Source organism: Mizuhopecten yessoensis, unplaced genomic scaffold (assembly GCF_002113885.1).
Source record: "Mizuhopecten yessoensis strain PY_sf001 unplaced genomic scaffold, ASM211388v2 scaffold10841, whole genome shotgun sequence".
NCBI classification, from domain to species: Eukaryota; Metazoa; Mollusca; class Bivalvia; order Pectinida; family Pectinidae; genus Mizuhopecten; species Mizuhopecten yessoensis.
In genome coordinates, this window is record NW_018408748.1 from 323,277 (window position 1) to 344,574 (window position 21,298).

A 21,298-nucleotide genomic window follows, 5' to 3' on the forward strand; every position below is an offset into this window, starting at 1 on the left:
ATGAAATAAGAAGCTATAGGTAATTTAATGAAATTATCAGAAATAACTTTCTGCCTGTTTTCAAGATTTCCAATGCTTGCTAAACATGTCATAGAGAATTACTAAACTGTTGCCAGACCGATAGGTATTCCGTCTTTGCGTATTGCAGAGTTATATTCTCTTGTGAGCAGGTATTGATTGTTACGTCATTGGTTTGTGAGAGTAACTCTGCAATACGCAAAGACGGAATACTGTTCAACATGTACGATTTGACCAGGACACTAATTACATCTTCATAGCAGTAACCAGTTGCTAAATTTCCATATATGTATAGAATATACCCTCATTACCTAAGATTTAGATTTGAGGTTTTTAATGCCCCTGTAGACCCCCATCCTAACAATTGGTACATGACCGCTCATTATTATTCGTACCATACTGGCATTCCTAACGGCGCGTATCAACTGTCTAGGCGACCTTATAATCCCTAGGCTTGTTCGTGTACGTATGAAAGCTGACAATACAGGCAATGAAATAAATCTTACTGCCGAACCATTCATAACCAGCAGGAAGGTAATGCACCGCTGAAAGAAAACTTACTATTTAACATAAAATAAGCAAACAAATATGGCGGAGTATATCCTTGTTTCACGGTTAAGAAAATGCTTGCTTTTGAAAACCTCATGAATTTCTCTTGTTATGCACATGGACACTCAATCTTGAAGTTTTTGTGTGCATGTAGTATTTTTAATATTTTTCATTTCACTCGAGATGGTGAGGATGACAAGTCGTCATTTTAAAAGTATGAAACAGATGACGTTTGTTCAGTATTTAAGAGAGACTATTTACTTACTACACTCTGCCCTTTGACTGGGAACCTTACGGGGATCACCGGTTCGAACCCCGTAAGGAGCACGATATTCTCGCTCCTGTTTCATATATTCAAGTTGTAAAGTTGATTTCAAGTGTACTGGTTAATCAATTTTTAAGTACCTAAGTTATTGTATAATTGAGTTCGTTAGAACATTACTTTCAAAGTTTATAACTCATAATGAAATACGCTGACTTGCCACTTTCAAAGTATTCAAGTTTCTGTGAAATGAAGAACGCTGTTTTGTAACTTTAACAAATACGCAAGCTTCTGTACAATGACAGAACGCTGCCTCACAGTTTACAAAAAATCTTAGCTCCTTTTTGATGAAGAACGCTGGCTCAACACTTTCAAAGTATCTAAGTTTCTTTTCAAGGAGGTACACTGGGTTGTAACTTTCAGAATATCTCACTTTCTGTATAATTCAGAACGGTGGTGCATAACTGACAGAGAATCTCTGTTTCTTTTACAAAATATATCAATATTTTTTTTATGAAAAACGCTTGCTCATCACCTTGAAAGTTGTTGTCTGTATAATGAAGATCGCTGGTTCATGATAAGTGTATACGTGTCAGTATAATCAAGTATTCACGTTTCTGTGTATCAAGGCGTCTCTAGCAATCCACCATCGGAACAACGACAGCATAAAAAAGGATCAAAGAACCATCAGTCTGTATGCAGTAGGGCAAAAAACAAAATTTCAGAAAACGACATTCCGCCATCTCAAATAAGACAAAAGAGTATATACGGTACGGCCCGGACAAAGTGATGCATGGATTGATGGACTCGGTACTAAATAACTGGTCTCATCTGCACATGTACATCTGTGATACGCTGGATCGCCACTTTGAATGTGTAAAATAAAGAATGCTCGCTTATCATTTTCAAAATTTCAAGTTCAAGTAATTTTAATGAAGCGTTATATTCTTTCAAAATATCAAATCAGAGTTTCTATTTTTTCCGGAACGTCACTCATGTTTGATAATTGGAGAAATCAATCGTTGAAAAATTGGGTGCCACCAATGAATAGCCAAGGTTTTGTTTGGTTGCCTTTTGTTAAACGCCGACGTCCTTTTAGCAGCTACGGTCATTTAAGGACGTGCCTCCATGTGTGTAATGCATGCCTCCATTTGTGTAATGCATGCCTCCATGTGTGTAATGCATGCCTCCATTTGTGTAATGCATGCCTCCATGTGTGTAATGCATGCCTCCATTTGTGTAATGCATGCCTCCATGTGTGTAATGCATGCCTCCATTTGTGTAATGCATGCCTCCATGTGTGTAATGCATGCCTCCATTTGTGTAATGCATGCCTCCATGTGTGTAATGCATGCCTCCATTTGTGTAATGCATGCCTCCATGTGTGTAATGCATGCCTCCATTTGTGTAATGCATGCCTCCATGTGTGTAATGCATGCCTCCATTTGTGTAATGCATGCCTCCATGTGTGTAATGCATGCCTCCATTTGTGTAATGCATGCCTCCATGTGTGTAATGCATGCCTCCATTTGTGTAATGCATGCCTCCATGTGTGTAATGCATGCCTCCATTTGTGTAATGCATGCCTCCATGTGTGTAATGCATGCCTCCATTTGTGTAATGCATGCCTCCATGTGTGTAATGCATGCCTCCATTTGTGTAATGCATGCCTCCATGTGTGTAATGCATGCCTCCATTTGTGTAATGCATGCCTCCATGTGTGTAATGCATGCCTCCATTTGTGTAATGCATGCCTCCATGTGTGTAATGCATGCCTCCATTTGTGTAATGCATGCCTCCATGTGTGTAATGCATGCCTCCATTTGTGTAATGCATGCCTCCATGTGTGTAATGCATGCCTCCATTTGTGTAATGCATGCCTCCATGTGTGTAATGCATGCCTCCATTTGTGTAATGCATGCCTCCATGTGTGTAATGCATGCCTCCATTTGTGTAATGCATGCCTCCATGTGTGTAATGCATGCCTCCATTTGTGTAATGCATGCCTCCATGTGTGTAATGCATGCCTCCATTTGTGTAATGCATGCCTCCATGTGTGTAATGCATGCCTCCATTTGTGTAATGCATGCCTCCATTTGTGTAATGCATGCCTCCATTTGTGTAATGCATGCCTCCATGTGTGTAATGCATGCCTCCATTTGTGTAATGCATGCCTCCATGTGTGTAATGCATGCCTCAATTGGTGTAATGCATGCCTCCATGTGTGTAATGCATGCCTCCATTTGTGTATGTGTGCTGGAGGCAGGGTATGCTGGTGTACTTGCCTCCTTGCGACAATGATTATCTGATGCCGACTTTCTGACTGATACCTCTTTGAAATACCCTGCCGAGGGCATCCGTCACGGGAGATTCCGTACAGCTACATACATTTATACTGACAACTGGAAACCAGTTTTTACGATAACCCTCAATGCTGAATGTAAAGCAGGGAATAACAAGTTAATAACTACCATTTTTATGGACTCCGGTATGTTCCAACACCTACTATGCACAAAAAGTGAGATGTTGCCAAGCAAGACACTAGGAAACAAAAAAGTTTACGGGAATGCTTGTGAGAATCTATCCTCTTAACTTCTTCTCTCTTTACATTGCTGGCAGATTATACTGCTTGAAACCGCCTATAAATGCGACAATTCTGTTTTTAAAACCTCAAAAATATGACTAAGAGAAAGAATCGATAATTATTGATTGAAAAACTTTACTGTAGAATAAAAAGTTTGGGAATTTATTGTTTGTAAGCCGATTCGGAGTTATATCGTATTATATGTTACAGGAGAGTAAACAGTATTCAACATGACAAGCCAATTGCAAGGTTCTTAAATGTAAACCATCGCTCCAAGAAAGCTGGTAACGCTGAGACCGGGAGAGGTTAGCTCAAATAACTGGACAAAGAAAAAAGAAGTTTTGTTCCCGTCAATTTTTATTCATTTTTCTTCTTACAACAGTAGACGATTGCAACATAGAAAAACAATTACAAAGTGTCCCATAAATAATAGGAAAGTCTGTGAAATTCACAGCAACGAGTTGTCTTCTCTTGATGTAGGGGCTTTACATGCGTCATATGTAGAGGTCACGTTCGTCTTCAAATGCAGGGTAGTCTATTCTAACAAAAACAGAAAACACAAAAAGTGAATTTTCGTTTAGGTCAATTACATACATTTCCTAAATGCATAATGTTTGTTTCATTTGATTGATAGCAGCTTATATCAACTTTCGCATTTTTGTGACAAGAATGAAAAATATATTTCTGACGAATCAGCTGTCGCATTATAATAAAAGGCCGTATAATAAAACTCAATGTTTCTTAGTTCAGTATCTGGTAGTGATTATTTTAAATCCTGAAATAATATATTCTTGTGTGTCATAACTCCGCTAAATAACATGTATTGTTTGTCAGTCGCATTCCCCACTTACTGAAAGGTTTTGTTTCAATGGCAAACTTCAATCGAAACATGCATGCATGATCTGTTTAACCTATTGACCTGATTTGTAGAAAGACCATTTATTATTTATAGGCTCTCCAATTAAATTTTAATTAAATGATGCTGAGGATTAAGCATCTTATCCAACATTATTGTGCTTTTTAATTTGGTGTTTCTTTTGTTTCATTTCGCACTTTTTTTACCAGCTAACACGATCACATAACAGTGTCTGAACAAGTTTACAGAATTTTTATACTTTCATATTGCAATAGATAATACATGAAGGAATATGTTTTCCTGAAATTTGATTTGTAAGATTATATTTATGAATGACGCCGACACACTGGATACCAAGTAGACACAATCGTGTGACATGGAAAGAAGTTACAAGTATAGAACTTGTTTGTTAAAATATTCAAAAGTTTGGCCTTCATTACCCTTGATGAAATTTTATGAATCGCATTATGAATGTCCACTGAGTTGAAGTTGATATCCTCTGTGTCTTAGGTTAATTTAATGAATAAACTATTTTGTGAACAATTGTCTCGCATATACTGTTACATATGCAATACAGATACCCTTTCAGGTGATGATCTCACCTCCAGTGTTAAGATCCTCGGTGTTGAAGAGACTACTTTCAAGGGATCGCTTGTTCACGCTTCGTCCAAATCTACAAAATAATCAAATACAGATTAGGATGATATGATTGGCAGATGGTGTATTCCTGTAATGTCTTGCCAAAATAAATATCCTTTTACGAACCAAATATTTAAATAAACGCTTAACATAACGGTCTTTGTTCTGTATTCCTCATTCATATCGTTTGAAAATTTTGAAAAGTCAACGGCTGCAAACAGTATGGAATCGCAAGTGGCGATATTTGAACTTCTAAAAAAATCCCCATACAACCGCCAAAACAGTAACTACGTATTGGAAAATGTTTTATCCCCATACAACCGCCAAAACAGTAACTACGTATTGGAAAATGTTTTATCCCCATACAACCGCCAAAACAGTAACTACGTATTGGAAAATGTTTTATCCCCATACAACCGCCAAAACAGTAACTACGTATTGGAAAATGTTTTATCCCCATACAACCGCCAAAACAGTAACTACGTATTGGAAAATGTTTTATCCCCATACAACCGCCAAAACAGTAACTACGTATTGGAAAATGTTTTATCCCCATACAACCGCCAAAACAGTAACTACGTATTGGAAAATGTTTTATCCCCATACAACCGCCAAAACAGTAACTACGTATTGGAAAATGTTTTATCCCCATACAACCGCCAAAACAGTAACTACGTATTGAAAAATGTTTTTACCGGCATGATAATAGCTTTGATAAATAGACTTTGAAAGAAATCATGCCTTGTTACACATTTATAAAAAGATGAAGATGTTATAAACAAAATATAATTACCGGCAGTGTTCTGAGTGCAACAACTCAGTCGGGCTTGACCGGGATTCGAACCGTGAAATTTACATCCAATTGTTTTACTATTAAAGAGCGCACAATGCAGTGGGACAGTGATCCTTAATGACCCTATTTACCATAATGTCTGGAAGACATGACAAAAGAGACAGCCAACGAGTCATAGATGATACCGAGTCAGCCCGGTACGTTCTAAATTCTAGACGAACGGAGGCTCCGCCAACTGATCGTGCACTCACCGTGGTCTGCCGACGATGGAGTAGTATTCGTTAAGGGCCCGGAGGTAGCTCCTGAGCTGGTCTGGTGTCCTGAAGCTGTGGGGCCTGTCTGGGGGCTCTAACATCGCCTCTTGACACGTCACTTGGCTTACTAGCAGGGCACATACGATAAGTACTGTTGTTAGGACGAACTTTTGCATATTTCTGAAAAGAAAAATATCGTCAAAAATCACTTGTTATTCATATTCTTATTTCGTTCCATTCGCCACCTCGTTAACCAAAACTGTATGTTCGGTTTCTCACTGGTGTTTTGGCAAATGATGACAATAGAACTTACATATTTTAGCGAATATCTTATTTTGCCTATATAGATATTGCGATGAATTATGACTCCGCTACTTGAATTTTCTGTATCCTTAATAATGCATATATTGTTGGTATGCCAGTTCATCGATGCACTGAAAGTAAAAAATCTAATAATGCACTTAATATTGCTATGAGTGCGCTACAGTAAGAGCGTTTATAGTATATACTCATCGACATTGATAATATTTTTGTAAGAAGTTATAGATATTTCAAACTGTATACTTCTCTTTTATAGAGGTACTGTATAAAGGAATATACTATTCAGTTAGTTATTTTCCCCATCCGTTGGGTCTTGTCAATGGGGACATCCATTGCCTAAGTATGATTCAAAAGATGTCAGTTGATTCTAATTAACGATAATCGAGGTACTAGTACGTATTTTCATTAAATGTCCATTTTAGTAGCCTCATTATTCCTTAATAATACTTTAAATCAAACTAATTCGGGGGTTTTGCAAGAAATAACTGAGTAATTAACCAGTAGAAAACAGATGATATTCACTATCCTATTGAAATAGAATTACACTAGCCCCTCTGTGTCTAGTATGCTTAAAGATGGAATTTCGAAAAGACGTTGAGGGAACTCCGGATAACTGTCAAAAAAATTAGACAAACTGGATACTGATTGATAACTGTCGACCTCGAAAATGGTAAAATAGAGCCAGCCAGAACGGCAGGATGGGCACCAAACAATATATTTCATTACCGGTCACATATTTAGAAAGTGATTGATTGCGAAACGTGATGTGAAAAGCTATTCCAAAAACCACCAAAAAACCCCACATTCTGTTAGAATAGAAAATAGGTGTTCGTTACATATTTACCTTTAATTATTTGCAAGTTAGTTAATACTCAGTCTTTTCTTCAAGCTCTATCATTTATACATCTACTAGATGTTATGGTGCAAAAAGAGACAGATCTAGTTGCTATTCCGTACATAAGAAATATCAAAAGTAGTTAACTTGACATTAATTTTTCTAGTAGAAATCGATTTTGAGGTTCGACCCTGAATGAACATGAATATTCATATGTAACAAATGCAACTATTTAGTTCCTGACCTCGTTGGAAATCAAAATTAGGCAAAATGTTCAACATCACATGGACATATTTTTGGAAATTTGAGAATATAGGAAAACTAACAATAAAATAAAAGACGAAGTGAAATATTTCAGTTACTACGAAAGCTGTACGACGCTGTAGAATTATCATATCACATTAAATCTGCATTTCGCAGTTAATATGCAATTTTATTAAATATACAATAATTTCGTTAGCTATTCACTGGTATTAATTTTAAAGATAGATCCCTGGAGTCCTAATACAGCATCACCGATGTCTCGATCTAGATCTAAACTTTACCCTGCATAATTGAATCTTTATAAAAGGTATTGCTTATTATATTCGATAATGGGTTATCTTAAATTCACTCTCATTTTGTCTGAGTTTTATGCCAAAAGTCTTCGCTAAAATAGAACATTTAGACTCGTTTTGTTTTATAAATTATTTTTTTAAATTCTAAATGTGATGAATGGTACTGCTAGTGTATCAAAAGCCTTGAAGTATATGTTTTTGATTATACACGTATTTAAAAAAGTTGCTATACTGAATTTGTTCCGATCGCAATGACGCCTTGGCAATATAGTAAATTTCTCAGCAAAATTGGATGGCTTGCTAGCTATTTGGATCACCGGACTCATTTTTTAGAAAAAGGCCAATCTGATTAAGACACTGGTTGGAAAGTGGGAGAAACCCGAAAAAAATGTTGACTTGAACAATTAGCTTCGACATTTCGCCGCTCAAAATCCTTAATTTATATTCTTGCCAAACATGTGACGTTACTCCTTCAACGAATCCTATATATATTGATGGAAGGTTTTTTCAGTTACATTTCTATTTTAATGCCAGTGTTATGAAAATCATACTTGTGCGACTTTTATTCCATATAGTTTTCCAAAAATCCACAGTTGTAAAAGGAAATAGCAGACCTAGCCATAACCCGAGAGCGATTTAATATTAACACTTTGTAATGATACTATGAAACAGATTGACTTTCGATTGTAGTACTATCGTTTGATATTGTCTATCCGTTGTAACAATATCATTGTAATATTATTTAAGATAATGCCGTACACAATAAATATAATATTATAAAAGATATCACTCTCGATTGTAATAATATAATATAGATATTGATCATTTCATTTAATAATATTATATATAATTATGACTTCCTAATATCATCATTTTATTTAAGATTGACTTCTCAATGGAATGCTATTACACAAGAGATTAACAATATAATCTTAAAATATTGTTTAAAAAAACATGCCGTGAGTTTCCACTGTAATAGTGTTTCTAATACATATATTACTAAAATATTTATGGTTTTTGATTTTTGTCTATAACTCTTGAAATTCTTTATTCATAACTTGAGATATTGACTATCTATTGTTGTATATTTCCAACGAGAAAAATAACGATCGTTTGCTGATTTCCTAGAGAACACAACTATGTTTTTTATCTATTTATCTGTTAAGTCTGATTTTGTCGATATGATGCTAAAGCAAATGCACTTCTTCATTGGACACTTTAAAATTAGAAGTATTTGATCAATGTCAAGAATTATGCATATCCAAATGTTTCTATACCAAAAACGAGAGGAAAGTGTTCTCACCATTGTGAATCGACCTCTTCAATAAGTTCATCCCTTTTCTATTTGTAACACGTTTATGTGGTTTTAAATTTGTCAATATTTATAACAAATATTGCGTGTTTGGAAACTAGTTAAGAATGATGTACAACACCATCATTAACCACTTTGGGTAGTTAATGAGTTTTCATGTACCAGTTAACGTCTTTTCCTTAATTGAGACAAGCAAATTAGACTCCGATATTATTGTGTCAGATTTCTTTTGGCTGATGCATATCATGGGTATGTTAACATACGGGAAAATATTTTTTTACGTTAATATTTTACCATATCTTCATAAATAAAAATAAAAATAAACACGGATCTGAAATAATCTTCCTTACAAAATACCTAAAATGAAGGAAAATCCTTAAATATTATATTCTATAAAGACAGGAACAGATAGAACGGAAATGTACTCAGTAAGCTACACAACAAAAGTAATTTTTCAGAAGGAAATATGAAAGTAATTCTTACCTGTGTGATGGTGTAATGTCCAGTAATGTTTGGTCACAACGTCTAGTGTCTAAGCCCCCAGTTGTTGTGGAACCAGTGGTCCGGGTGATGTATATATACCCTGACCATATCTGCTGGAGACAGGTCACCAACCCTCTTTACTAATATATGCATTGAGCCAACAACTTTTCTTCCTCTATTCTCCACTGTGACAAGCACGTCCAATGCTAAACTTGTTGAGATGCAGAAACCGTTCCTGTTTCTATTAGTTAGCAGGACATGTGATAATGGCACTGAATGGTTTGTTTCAGTGTGTTATTGAATATGTTTGAAACACATGACGTTTCATTCACCACAATGCCGTCATACGAATGTGGCTAGGACCACCCGCTGGGTTTTGTAACAGTTCCGCGTCCGTCTGTCAAACGCACAAACGACAGTCCGAGTCCGTTGCCGCCAGCGCTTGTAATTGTCTTTACAACAATTTCCTTTATGATCAGTCATTTACATATCAGTGTCTTTGTTTTCAAAATTAACAAATCTATTCCTGTTATTGCCAATTGTTTGAAACAAACAGTTCCTTTAAGGAGCTCCTTTTCGCCCACTTATGGCGTATACTTTGTGTTAAATGGTGAGATGAAATAATATGAAGGAGGCATTGACGAAAAAGGAGATGGACGAGAGTGGGGAGAGGGATGGTGATGGGGGAGTTATACAATGTGAGAGCAGTTGAATATGAAGACGATGGATCTAATGCCTGAAAAGTTGTAATGGTTATTATTTAGATGTAATATAACGGCTATGAATACATTTTGAATACTTTTAAGAGGTTTTCATTTGCTTTATAACTATCGGAGTTCACTTTGATAAATACGACATGTTATATGTTAGAAATACCAATGATACAATCACTCGTAATACTGAACACTGTTACACTTGGAAATAAGTATTGAAATGGTCGATAGAAGGTAGAAGGCATTGTGTTCACTTGTCTTTGTAGTTCACCCTCCCAAATAATTTCAGTGATGGCTGAAGGCCTCGAAATTGACATATGTTCAAATACACTGGGAATCCGAAAGTGTTCAGTATTCGGTACTTTTCACAAAATAGTTGACAAAATTATTGAAGATGTACCTATTATATTTTTGTTTTATCTTGGGTGTTCGATGTTTGATAAAAGTTTACTGGTATATTTTTCCTATTTAAATATCTTGGATTATGTCAATTGTTAAAACGTTGCAAACTGAAATAAAACGTTGTCAATTTCTTTTCTTAGTTTTAAAAACTTGAATCTTATCACGAATCATGTAGAATTAATTTTCTAGTAAAATATTTTTAAAGTGACGAATTTTACTTTTGACATGTTGCCCCAGCTTGTATTCTTCAAAATCTATTTGGATATTTTCACATTCTAATTTCAAACACCTTTTGATCTCGCGCAAAAACCTCACTAAGAACTATTATCTAGTCCATTTCTGGGAACCTGTGGTACTAACTTGATCATTTTATCTATCTCATCTATTTCATTCAACTGGTACATTTCCTAATCAGCAGTGTCTGTGTCTGGGAAAAAACATCACCACCTGTTGTACAGTTTTAATTCTAGGCTGATTCTATGGGTGAATGTCTTCGGTGTTACCTTCGATATTGAGCCCGATGTTTAAACCCAGAACACCATTCCTTCCAAATAGGGCGCACTAGGTATGACTTGAATGCAGGTGTTGAATGCAAGGATAGAAGATGTGAGACCGGAAACATTTAATTAACATTCGATGTGTGTCAGACATTCTGTTTCATTTCGAGTGTTTCATATATTAATGTGATAAGCATGTTTTTTTCTTCAAATAACGTCTAGTGTGTGACATGTTCGTCAAAATCCAATAATTTTAATATAGTTATGTATATAATATACGTTGTACAAATCGTGCAAATAAGCCATGTATTATACAACGGAACAGAGTTGTCCCCAATTTTGAGAGAAATATACTTAAGCATTGAACTGTTTTTGTATGACAGTTCAATACTTATATTTACGTTTTCTCTGCCTCTTATGTTCTTTTTTTAACTTATAATATATATTTGAAATTAAAAATGCCCTCCTTATCGACAGTCCACACAATTTCGTTCAATAGTTTGAACAGCGTATTGTCGTGTGCTGATTGGCAAACAAAGTAGAACTTTGAAATTTTAACAAACGCTTCAATTTTATTCCACAATTCAGTATCAATACAATTGCGTATGTCTATAGGGTGAGTTAAGTTTATCAATAGAACTCTGAGCTGAAAGTTAGATTTGAAATTGTTTCGATTTTTCCCCGGAACAAATTTCGCGCATGGACAAACATCGTAAATCCGACCACGAGGGAGTTATTTTTGGAAGTTAATTCGAATTTTTCTCTTTGCTCACCAGTCGTGAATTTATTTGTTGATTGTATGGGAACCTGACAACAGTCGGTAGATTCTATAACAGCGTCGTTATTTGACATCTCGTCAGAAACTGAGGAACCGTGGATGCGATACGCGTGAAACTGATAGCGTTTGAAGTGAGTGATCTTGCGACGGAGCACAGGTTCGTTACAAATGTCTGAAATGTTTATGTGTGCTGTGACTCATATCAGTAGGTCTGTAACATATGTGTCAATATGTGTCAGTAGGTCTATAGAATATGTGTATTTCAGACATTTGTAACGAACCCCTGTTGATCAGTGCAGTGTAACAGACGATATTTCTGATAAATTGCATGAGCGTTAAAATTGTTTCCATTGCCGGCATTGGTGATTTCAACCGATGTGCATTTTGTACGATATTGCAGACCTTGGTCTTGTTTTCGTTGTAATAAAAGTGTTTTTTATTTTATTTTTTATTTTGCACATAAATTTACAATGACTTTGTCAAATCTCACAATGCCCAGCGATATTTCAGCAGCCGTCATGTTTAATTATATTGGATATTGTAGTTCCGGTCAGTGTTGTATTAATACGCTAAGAATTGTGTCTCGTGATGCATGGTAATTAAAGTCCCATCAACGACACAGCTTTCAAAGAGGCTATATAGTGACAATGCCATGCAAATGTAAATTTAAGATAATGGATCATCATGAACTCATGTGAACGTCATTTAAGCTTGAACCATTTAAGAAGGGATCTATCGAAACCGGCGACAGGATAAGGCATGGAGATGCAATACTTAAAATCAACCGGGGAGTGGATCTGGCATGTGACCTGCACACATCATACCTGATATGGTCTTGATAGGTAAGTACTTGGATAGGTCGAGTTCGGCTACTGGAAAATATCTTAATCAACGAAGGCGATTTTTAGTTCTACAGTGTTACTCAGTAAATTCTCTGTGTTCACATGTCTAAGTTTTCAGGCAATAAGGCGGGACCCAATAGGAAAACATGTATCATTAGGCCAAGAGCAATGGTCACTCAGCATTGTATAAAACGGAAGGTGTGGCCTACCTTGGGGCAGAGGGGCGTGTCCCAAAAGGAGAAATAAAGAGCAGTTTTGAAAAATTTCTCTTTGAGTACGGGTTATGAGATTTTAACCTTATGTGGCCTCCCTAGGGTCAACGGTGTTATCGTTGTATAAACAGAATATGTGCCCAAATCTCCTTGGAAGCAGTGGATTGAAACCCAATATTGGAAACACAAATGAATTTTCAAATCCGGATCCTTCTGAAAGGTTTTATGAATATGGGATATGATCTGAATTCTTCTTGGAGGGATCATTAAATCCATTTAATATTAAAAGTTTATTGAAAAGTAGAATGTTATTGTGATCAGATTTTAGGTAAAATATTGAGTGAAAATAAGGACGTTAAAACCGATTAAATTAATGCATACTCGTTGTAAGTTGGGAAGCCAAACTGCTTATATTTTTGGATTAATTAAACACATATTTATCATAAATGCTGAAAAACAAACATTAATCAACAATTGAGCACTTGAAAATGAACACATTTTTTTCCCAAATATATTCTTAAATCCACATAATGCATAATGACTGATAATGCATTATGAAAAAGAGCACAGTTTAGTCTTATAGACCACTGGGTCTCTTGCTCTTTTAAATTTGACAGTTGCATTGATTCATTTCCGGTTCACATTTATAATGACTGCTGGTCATTTTCATAACTTGTAACTAGATGATAACATTATTTACCTTCCTGTTGTAAGATGATTTTAATTGATGCCTGTTGTACCTGTAATTACGATATATACTGTAAGTACCTGTACCAAGGTGATGTACATTGTGTACCTATAAAAGGTTCATTACTGTTTGATTACCTTTACTATCGTAATGTACAATTTTATTGGTAATAAGGAATTCACACATGATATAAGGTAATATACAGTGTTTACCTTTTGAGACCAGTAATCATGTGTTCACAGTTACTTGCATCTTGGTTATACACAATTTGTACAAGTTGTAATTAAGTGATTACTGTACGTTCATATTTAATCATGTGATGTACCTGTTATAAGGTTATGTTTGTTATTCACTTTTCTCTCATTTCCCTGTGTGTAAGATAGACCTGTCCATGGTAAGAAAGGGGTGTAGGAAATTTCTATCTTACACTCCATTTCACGTGACGTGACGTCACAATGGCTCGACAATGACGTGACGTCACGAATTTGGAACTCTCCGATACCGCAATGCGGAAAAGGCGACGTGATGAAATTAAAAACCTTTTACGATATATTTACCGTACACGTTAGAAAGATGTGAGTATTTTTTCTGTGCAAACGTTCTTTGCCAATATGGGATATGCTAAATCTGTCGAAACAGCTCAGGGGGAAAATCGATATTTTCAAAATGATGGCTAGTCCAAACGCATTTTCATGGTTTTTGAGCTTATTCTGGTGGATGAATTGAGAGAAATATTACTCTTTTTTTTCCAAGGGTGTAGGATAGGGAAATTCCTGCCTCGGGACTTTCAAATTTGGCAACACCCTCGGCAAAGCCTCGGGTTTTACCAAATTTGAAAACTCCTCGGGTGGAATTTATCTATCCTACACCCTTGAGAATGAAATAGTCTTATAATATTCATATGTATAACTCCAGATTTAATTGACTATCGACCTCCTTGTCTAAGTCCATACACTGTCTTTATTCTTAATGTACAATCATTTGACAAGTATTATGTCTAGTCAACTGATCAATTTAGATCATAATAGTTTTTGCGGTGTTGTTTTTTTGTATACGGTGCATTAGTAAATTTCGATGTGTTAATGGATGATTCAACCGAACAATTCTGATCAATGTAACTGATTGTGCCGTGAATAATGCAAAAGCGATATGCCGTATAAATGACCTGACATCCCGATAACATAAAACCAATGTCAATAAGTCCAGTAATTAGAGGTGTCCTCAAATGAATACATCTTTTTGTTTGTTTAGATTGCATACAGCTTTTAAATCGATTGCACGTGAACGATTCAATACAGAATGGTATATGTAAAAACTGGCGTTCAGCTGTAGAACTGTATCAAGAGATGATATGTCATTTGCCGTACATATAACGCGATCACGTAATACTTCGACAGTATCTGTACAAGACAGCACAGGTAAGTTCCAGTCTTTAGTACGCGCATTGCTTGAATTGTATTCTACGCTTATTTCACATTTTATTGAACCAAAGTAGAATTCAGGTACTATATCACTGTTAGATAGAAACCAATAATGAAAAAATATTCTATGTACACTTTTGTTGTCGATAGCGTTTCATAAATTACGTGGCACGTTATTTGATTTTCTTAAAAATGCCTTTTTACCGTGAGGTCAAATGAAAAAACACAAAAAGAATAATGCATTCTTATCTTCGGTTATTTGTGAAATTAAGTGTGATGGATTTAAAGAACAGTGATAGATGCGAGTATATTTCATTATCAAATACTTTTTAAAATCATTATCTATTGCTAGATTTGACGAAATTTTCGCACATATCTTAAATTGCTTGTAGTTATGTCTGTTCATTGAAACATGTGGTTTTCTAATTAAAAAACTTTTACGAATCAAACTCAATATTCACAATTGTTAAATTTGGACACGGCTGTCGTTTGTTGATATTTGGCATGTAAATAAATATTCCTTACCATTTGACTTAGAATGTATCCCCCCCTTAGTACGAGTTATCTAACAAAAATACGTACACTTAATGATATATTATTAAGCGTTTTTCTTATATAAGCTTCAAAACGGGATTATACGTCTTTCTATTAAGTTTGTTTTAAACGTTTTACTTTTTATTTAGCTTATTCCTCAATTTGGTATACTTAGACATGGTATTGTACTAGACACGGGTTTACGCATTAGTTTGTATAATACATAAACGTGCCAGTCCGACTTTTAACGTATTCACATGTATTTCGAATTCATTGCAGGAACACAAAAGGGAGGATAAAGTTGTATTGATTGCTGCTGTGTAGTGTATTGTCTGGTATGACATCAGAGAGAGAGTCATGTTTGTCACGTTATTACTGGCGTTAATGATAAGTGCCACAACCTCATCACCAACATCAAAAGACGTGAAAGATGTCTACAGCCATATATTCAATGGCTACGACAAACGGGTTCGGCCTGTTTGGAATCAGAGTGACGTCGTATCTGTGACGCTGAGTTTCAAATTAAATTCGATAAACGAATTTGATGAAAAGTCACAGAAACTTGTATTAGCAGGTTGGTTTGATGCAAGTTGGTCGGACGAATCACAGACTTGGAACAAGTCGGATTTTGGTGATGTGTCACATGTATCTGTAGACGGAAGTTCGATATGGCTTCCACAAATTGCCCTTATAAACACATTTGGGCGAGTTAACATTCTTTCACAGTTGGCTTCAAGCGCTGTGATTAACGCCAATGGTGAAGTTGAATGGTTTCCAGGGGATAGTTTTGTCGTGACTTGTGAAGTTGATATCACGTATTACCCCTTTGACACACAACACTGTTCATTGGTTTTCGAAATGTGGGATGCACCTATGTCCGAAGTGATATTACAAACATCATCAAAAGCAATTGACGTCAATTTATTCGAAGAAAATGGAGAATGGACATTGACAAGCTTTGAGGTTGATAACCCGGAATTCGACGATGAGGTATTTATTTCATCCATAACTTATCTCTTCCATCTACAGCGGAGGCCTAAATTCGTTGTCTTGACAACCATTGCCCCAGTAGTCCTGCTGGCGTTTTTGAACGTCTGCGTGTTTCTTATACCCTTGTCTTCGGGAGAGAAGAATTCGTTCTGTGTGACCGTGTACCTATCGTACGCTGTGTTTCTGGGAACAATCAGCTCTGAACTGCCGCACAATTCCAAAGACGCGTCGTACTTGACCATATATTTACTCGCTCTGCTTGTCTTCAGTGTAACCATCGTCCTTGTAACTGTCATACAAGTGCGACTTTTTATTGAATATGGCGACACCCCGGTACCGGCATCAGTTGCCAAAATGTTTGGTTGCTGTACACGTGGAAACCGTTCTAAAGTAAAGCATTTTGACATTAACGATCCGGATGATGTGAAAGACAACAGTGTGAAACCATTAGAATTAAAACAAACGAACGAGAATTGTGTTTGTGTGAAAGACATACTGCCGAGACTTGATGTCCACCTATTTTGTTTGTTCCTGGTCATATTGTGTGTGATGACGTCTGTTATGGGCGGCCTGGCCTTTTCGTATTCCCTATGAAATGTTAAAACTTGAACTGCAGATATCGTGTCCTATCTTCATCTTTTACGAGTTTACTGTTTTAGACTATGGTCACCGTGACGTACTCTACTTCTTTGGAAATGTTGTGATGTCGACTTTGAACGTCGAGCCTTTTCTCATTCCTTTGAGTCTTTTGACATAGACTACGATGTTTTGACTTCTATCTATTCCTTTTGAGAGTTTTGACGTCGACTATGACGTCGAATTTGGAGGTCGTGCCTTTATTCTCATTCCATTATGAGTCTTCAGATATCTATTCTTTATGAGAGCTATGACGTCGACTTTGAACGCTGTGTCCTATTCTCATTTCGGGTGCATAAGTACCGATTTTGTGTTTTCTGTTAAAGACTTCTTGACAATTTTATTCGTGAAAACGAAAAAGTATGTATATTGTTCTTGTTTGCAGTTGCCAGAATAATCACTGGATATATACGGGAAGTGATGAGTTATATATCTGTCGCATATATGACATACTAGATTGGCAGTTTATCACAACTATATGAAACATTCTGGTACAGTTTACTTGAACAGCATCCTCGATTTCCAGTGGTTATGCTCACGTTTGCTCTCTACACCCCTGGAATATGTCATGGCATAATTAAAGTCTCGATGTGCGCCACCTTGTTGATGAGACAAGAAGACTAGTTCGATCCTTTGATGTACATCAGAAGAATCTCGCGGTCACGTAACGGTAAAAAATGACAGGCTTTGAAGTCGGGCATCTCTCCTTTGTAATCTTCAAAGGACGGGTATCAGCCTAGCGATTGGTCAGGTTTTTTTTACCCGAGACCAATCAAACAGCTATCTTCGTGGTTTCAATTTTGCCATGACATATTCAAGAGGTGTAGAGAGCGAAAGTAGGCGTAACTCCCGGATATCGAGGATGCTTGAGGTAGCCAAAACCTGTTAATCAGTAAAAGTTTTCTAGACTTCTCTTGTTGTTTATCTACGTACTATAAAAGTGAAAATTTTCGCGTGTGAAAATGTTGCCGTCGTGACCCTTTGAACTTCTGAGTTATTGATATTTCATTTAACTACAATCTATATAATCTATATATAAATATTAGCGTGTGGATAATTTCGCACTTAATTACTCAACGCAAAAAAACCCGCGAAAATTACCATTTTTCTTACGTAATTTCAGGAACTTGAGGCCTACCTTGGTGCAGAGGGGCGTGTCCCAAAAAAGGAAATAAAGAGAAATGTTTAAATCTTTCTCTTTGAGTACAGGCTACGAGATTTTAACCTAATTTTTGCCTTTAGATTAGACTCCCTAGGGTTATGGGTCATATCGTTGTATAAACAGAATGTGTGGCCACATCCACTTGGAGGCAGTGGATTGAAACCAAATATTGGAAACACAATTGAATTTTTAAATCCTGATCTTTCTGAAAAGTTATATGAAAAGTCGAATGTAATTGTGATCAGTGTTTAAGTAAAATATTGAGTGAAAATAAGGACGTTAAAACCGATTAAATTAATGCATACTTGTTGTAAGATAGGGAAGCCAAACTGCTTATATTTTGTGATTAATCAAACATATATTTATCATAAATGCTAAAAAACAAACATTAATCCACAATTGAACATTTGAAAATGAACACATATTTTCCAAATATATTCTTAAATCCATATTTCCGCATAATGACTGATAATGCAATATGAAAAAACTCAGTTTGGTCTCATAGACCTCTTGGTCTCTTGCTCTTTTAAATTTGACAGTTGCATTGATTCATTTCCGGTTCACATTTATAATGACTGCTGGTCATTTTCATAACTTGTAACTAGATAATAACATTATTTACCTTCCTGTTGTAAGATTTTAATTGATGCCTGTTGTACCTGTAATTACGATATGTACTGTAAGTATCTGTACCAAGGTGATGTACATTGTGTACCTATAAAAGGTTCATTACTGTTTGATTACCTTTACTATCGTAATGTACAATTTTACTGGTATTAAGGAATGCACACATGATATTAGGTAATGTATAGTGTTTACCTTTTGGGACCTGTAATCATGTGATTTACAGTTACTTGTATCTCGGTTATACACAATTTGTACAAGTTGTGATTAAGTGATTACTGTACGTTCATATTTAATCAGGTGATTTACCTGTTAAAGGTTATGTTTGGAATTTACCTATCTTCCTATGTATAATTCCAGATTTAATTAACTATATACGATTTTCAACATTTCGGTATCGACCCCTTTGTTATATTCCATGTACTGTCTTTTATTCTTAATGTACAATCATTTGACAAGTATTATGTCAACTGATCAATTTAGAACATAATAGTTTTTGCGGTGTTGTTTTGTATACGGTGCATGAGTAAATTTCGATGTGTTAATGGATGATTCAACCGAACATTACTGATCAATGTAGCTGATTGTGCCGTGAATAATGCAAAAGCGATATGCCGTATAAATGACCTGACATCCCGATAACATAAAACCAATGTCAATAAGTCTAGTAATTAGAGGTGTCCTCAAATGAATACATCTTTTTTTTTTTAGAATGCATACAGCTTTTAAATCGATTGCACGTGAACGATTAAATACAGAGAAGTATATGTACAAACTGACGTTCAGGTGAAGGACTGTATCAAGAGATGTTATCATTTGCCGTACATATAACGCTATCATGTAACACTTCGACAGTATCTCTACAAGACAACACAGGTAAGTTCCAGTCTTAAGTACACGCATTGCTTGAATTGTATTCTACGCTTATTTCACATTCTATTGAACCAAAGAAGAACTCAAGTACTATAGCACTATTAGATAGAAACCAATAATGAAAAAGTTATCTATGTACACTTTTATTGTCGGTAGCGAAATTGTCCCACATATCTTAAATTGCTTGTAGTTATGTCTGTTCATTAAAAGATGTGGTTTTCTAATAAAAAACCTTTTACGAATCAAACGCAATATTCACAATTGTTAAATTTGGACACGGCTGTCGTTTGTTAATATTTGGCATGCAAATAAATATTCCTTACAATTTAACTTAGAATGTATACCCCCTTAGTACGAGTTACCTAACAAAAATACGAACAATTAATGATACATTCTTAAGCGTTATTCTTATATGAACTTCAAACCGGGATTATACGTCTTGCTATTGAGTTTTGTATTAAACGTTATACTTTTTTATTTAGCTTGTTCCTCAATCGAATCGGGACGTTTTGGTATACTTAGACATGGTATTGCACTAGACACGGGTTTATGCATCAGTTTGTATAATACATAAACGTACCAGTCCGACTTTTAACGTATTCACATGTGTTTCGAATTCACTGTAGGAACACAAAAGGAAAGATAAAGTTGTATTGATTGCTGCTGTGTAGTGTATTGTCTGGTATGACATCAGAGGGAGTCATGTTTGTCACGTTATTACTGGCGTTAATGATAAGTGCCACAACCTCATCACCAACATCAAAAGACGTGAAAGATGTCTACAGCCATATATTCAATGGCTACGACAAATGGGTTCGACCTGTTTGGAATCAGAGTGACGTTGTAACTGTGACGCTGAGTTTCAAATTAAATTCGATCAATGAATTCGATGAAAAGTCACAGAAACTTGTATTAGCAGGTTGGTTTGATGCAAGTTGGTCGGACGAATCACAGACTTGGAACAAGTCGGATTTTGGTGATGTGTCACATGTATCTGTAGACGGAAGTTCGATATGGCTTCCACAAATTGCCCTTATAAACACATTTGGGCGAGTTAACATTCTTTCACAGTTGGCTTCAACCGCTGTGATTAACTTCAATGGTGAAGTTGAATGGTTTCCAGGGGATAGTTTTGTCGTGACTTGTGAAGTTGATGTCACGTATTACCCCTTTGACACACAACAATGTTAATTGGTTTTCGAAATTTGGGATGCACCTATGTCCGAAGTGATATTACAAACATCATCAAAAGCAATTGACGTCAATTTTTTCGAAGAAAATGGAGAATGGACATTGACAAGCTTTGAGGTTGATAACCCGGAATTCGACGATGAGGTATTTATTTCATCCATAACTTATCTCTTCCATCTACAGCGGAGGCCTAAATTCGTTGTCTTGACAACCATTGCCCCCGTAGTCCTGCTGGCGTTTTTGAACGTCTGCGTGTTTCTTATACCCTTGTC

The 21,298-nt window shown here is 35.9% G+C and overlaps 2 protein-coding genes across 3 annotated transcripts; one reads left to right on the forward strand and one right to left on the reverse strand.

Moving 5' to 3' along the window:
* Positions 1–3,762: 3,762 nt before the first annotated feature.
* LOC110462900 (pro-neuropeptide Y-like) lies at positions 3,763–9,518 on the reverse strand. 2 transcript variants are annotated; one of them, XM_021517140.1, is made up of 4 exons: positions 9,464–9,518; positions 5,953–6,135; positions 4,872–4,942; positions 3,763–3,948 (listed from the first exon to the last, which is right to left on the reverse strand). In XM_021517140.1, exons 2-4 carry the CDS (start codon positions 6,129–6,131, stop codon positions 3,908–3,910), a joined length of 291 nt encoding a protein of 96 aa, XP_021372815.1. In that variant the 5' UTR covers positions 6,132–6,135; positions 9,464–9,518; the 3' UTR covers positions 3,763–3,907. The 2 variants fall into 2 exon arrangements, with proteins under 2 accessions (XP_021372815.1, XP_021372816.1); XM_021517141.1 differs by having other exon boundaries at positions 3,763–3,953.
* A 6,416-nt stretch (positions 9,519–15,934) lies between these two features.
* On the forward strand, positions 15,935–17,134 carry LOC110462884 (neuronal acetylcholine receptor subunit beta-3-like). Its single transcript, XM_021517120.1, has one exon. The coding sequence runs from the start codon at positions 15,935–15,937 to the stop codon at positions 17,132–17,134; it is 1,200 nt and encodes a 399-aa protein (XP_021372795.1).
* Positions 17,135–21,298: the final 4,164 nt, after the last annotated feature.

Bases quoted from the DNA above. Each gene is read 5' to 3' on its own strand.
- LOC110462900 (XM_021517140.1), bottom strand. From the start codon at position 6,131: ATGCAAAAGTTCGTCCTAACAACAGTACTTATCGTATGTGCCCTGCTA. The intron at 4,943-5,952 runs GTGAGTGCACGA...ATTATTTTGTAG, and splicing joins TCCATCGTCGGCAGACCACG to ATTTGGACGAAGCGTGAACA. The intron at 3,949-4,871 runs GTGAGATCATCA...TTGTTAGAATAG, and splicing joins CGAGGATCTTAACACTGGAG to ACTACCCTGCATTTGAAGAC.
- LOC110462884 (XM_021517120.1), top strand. From the start codon at position 15,935: ATGATAAGTGCCACAACCTCATCACCAACATCAAAAGACGTGAAAGAT.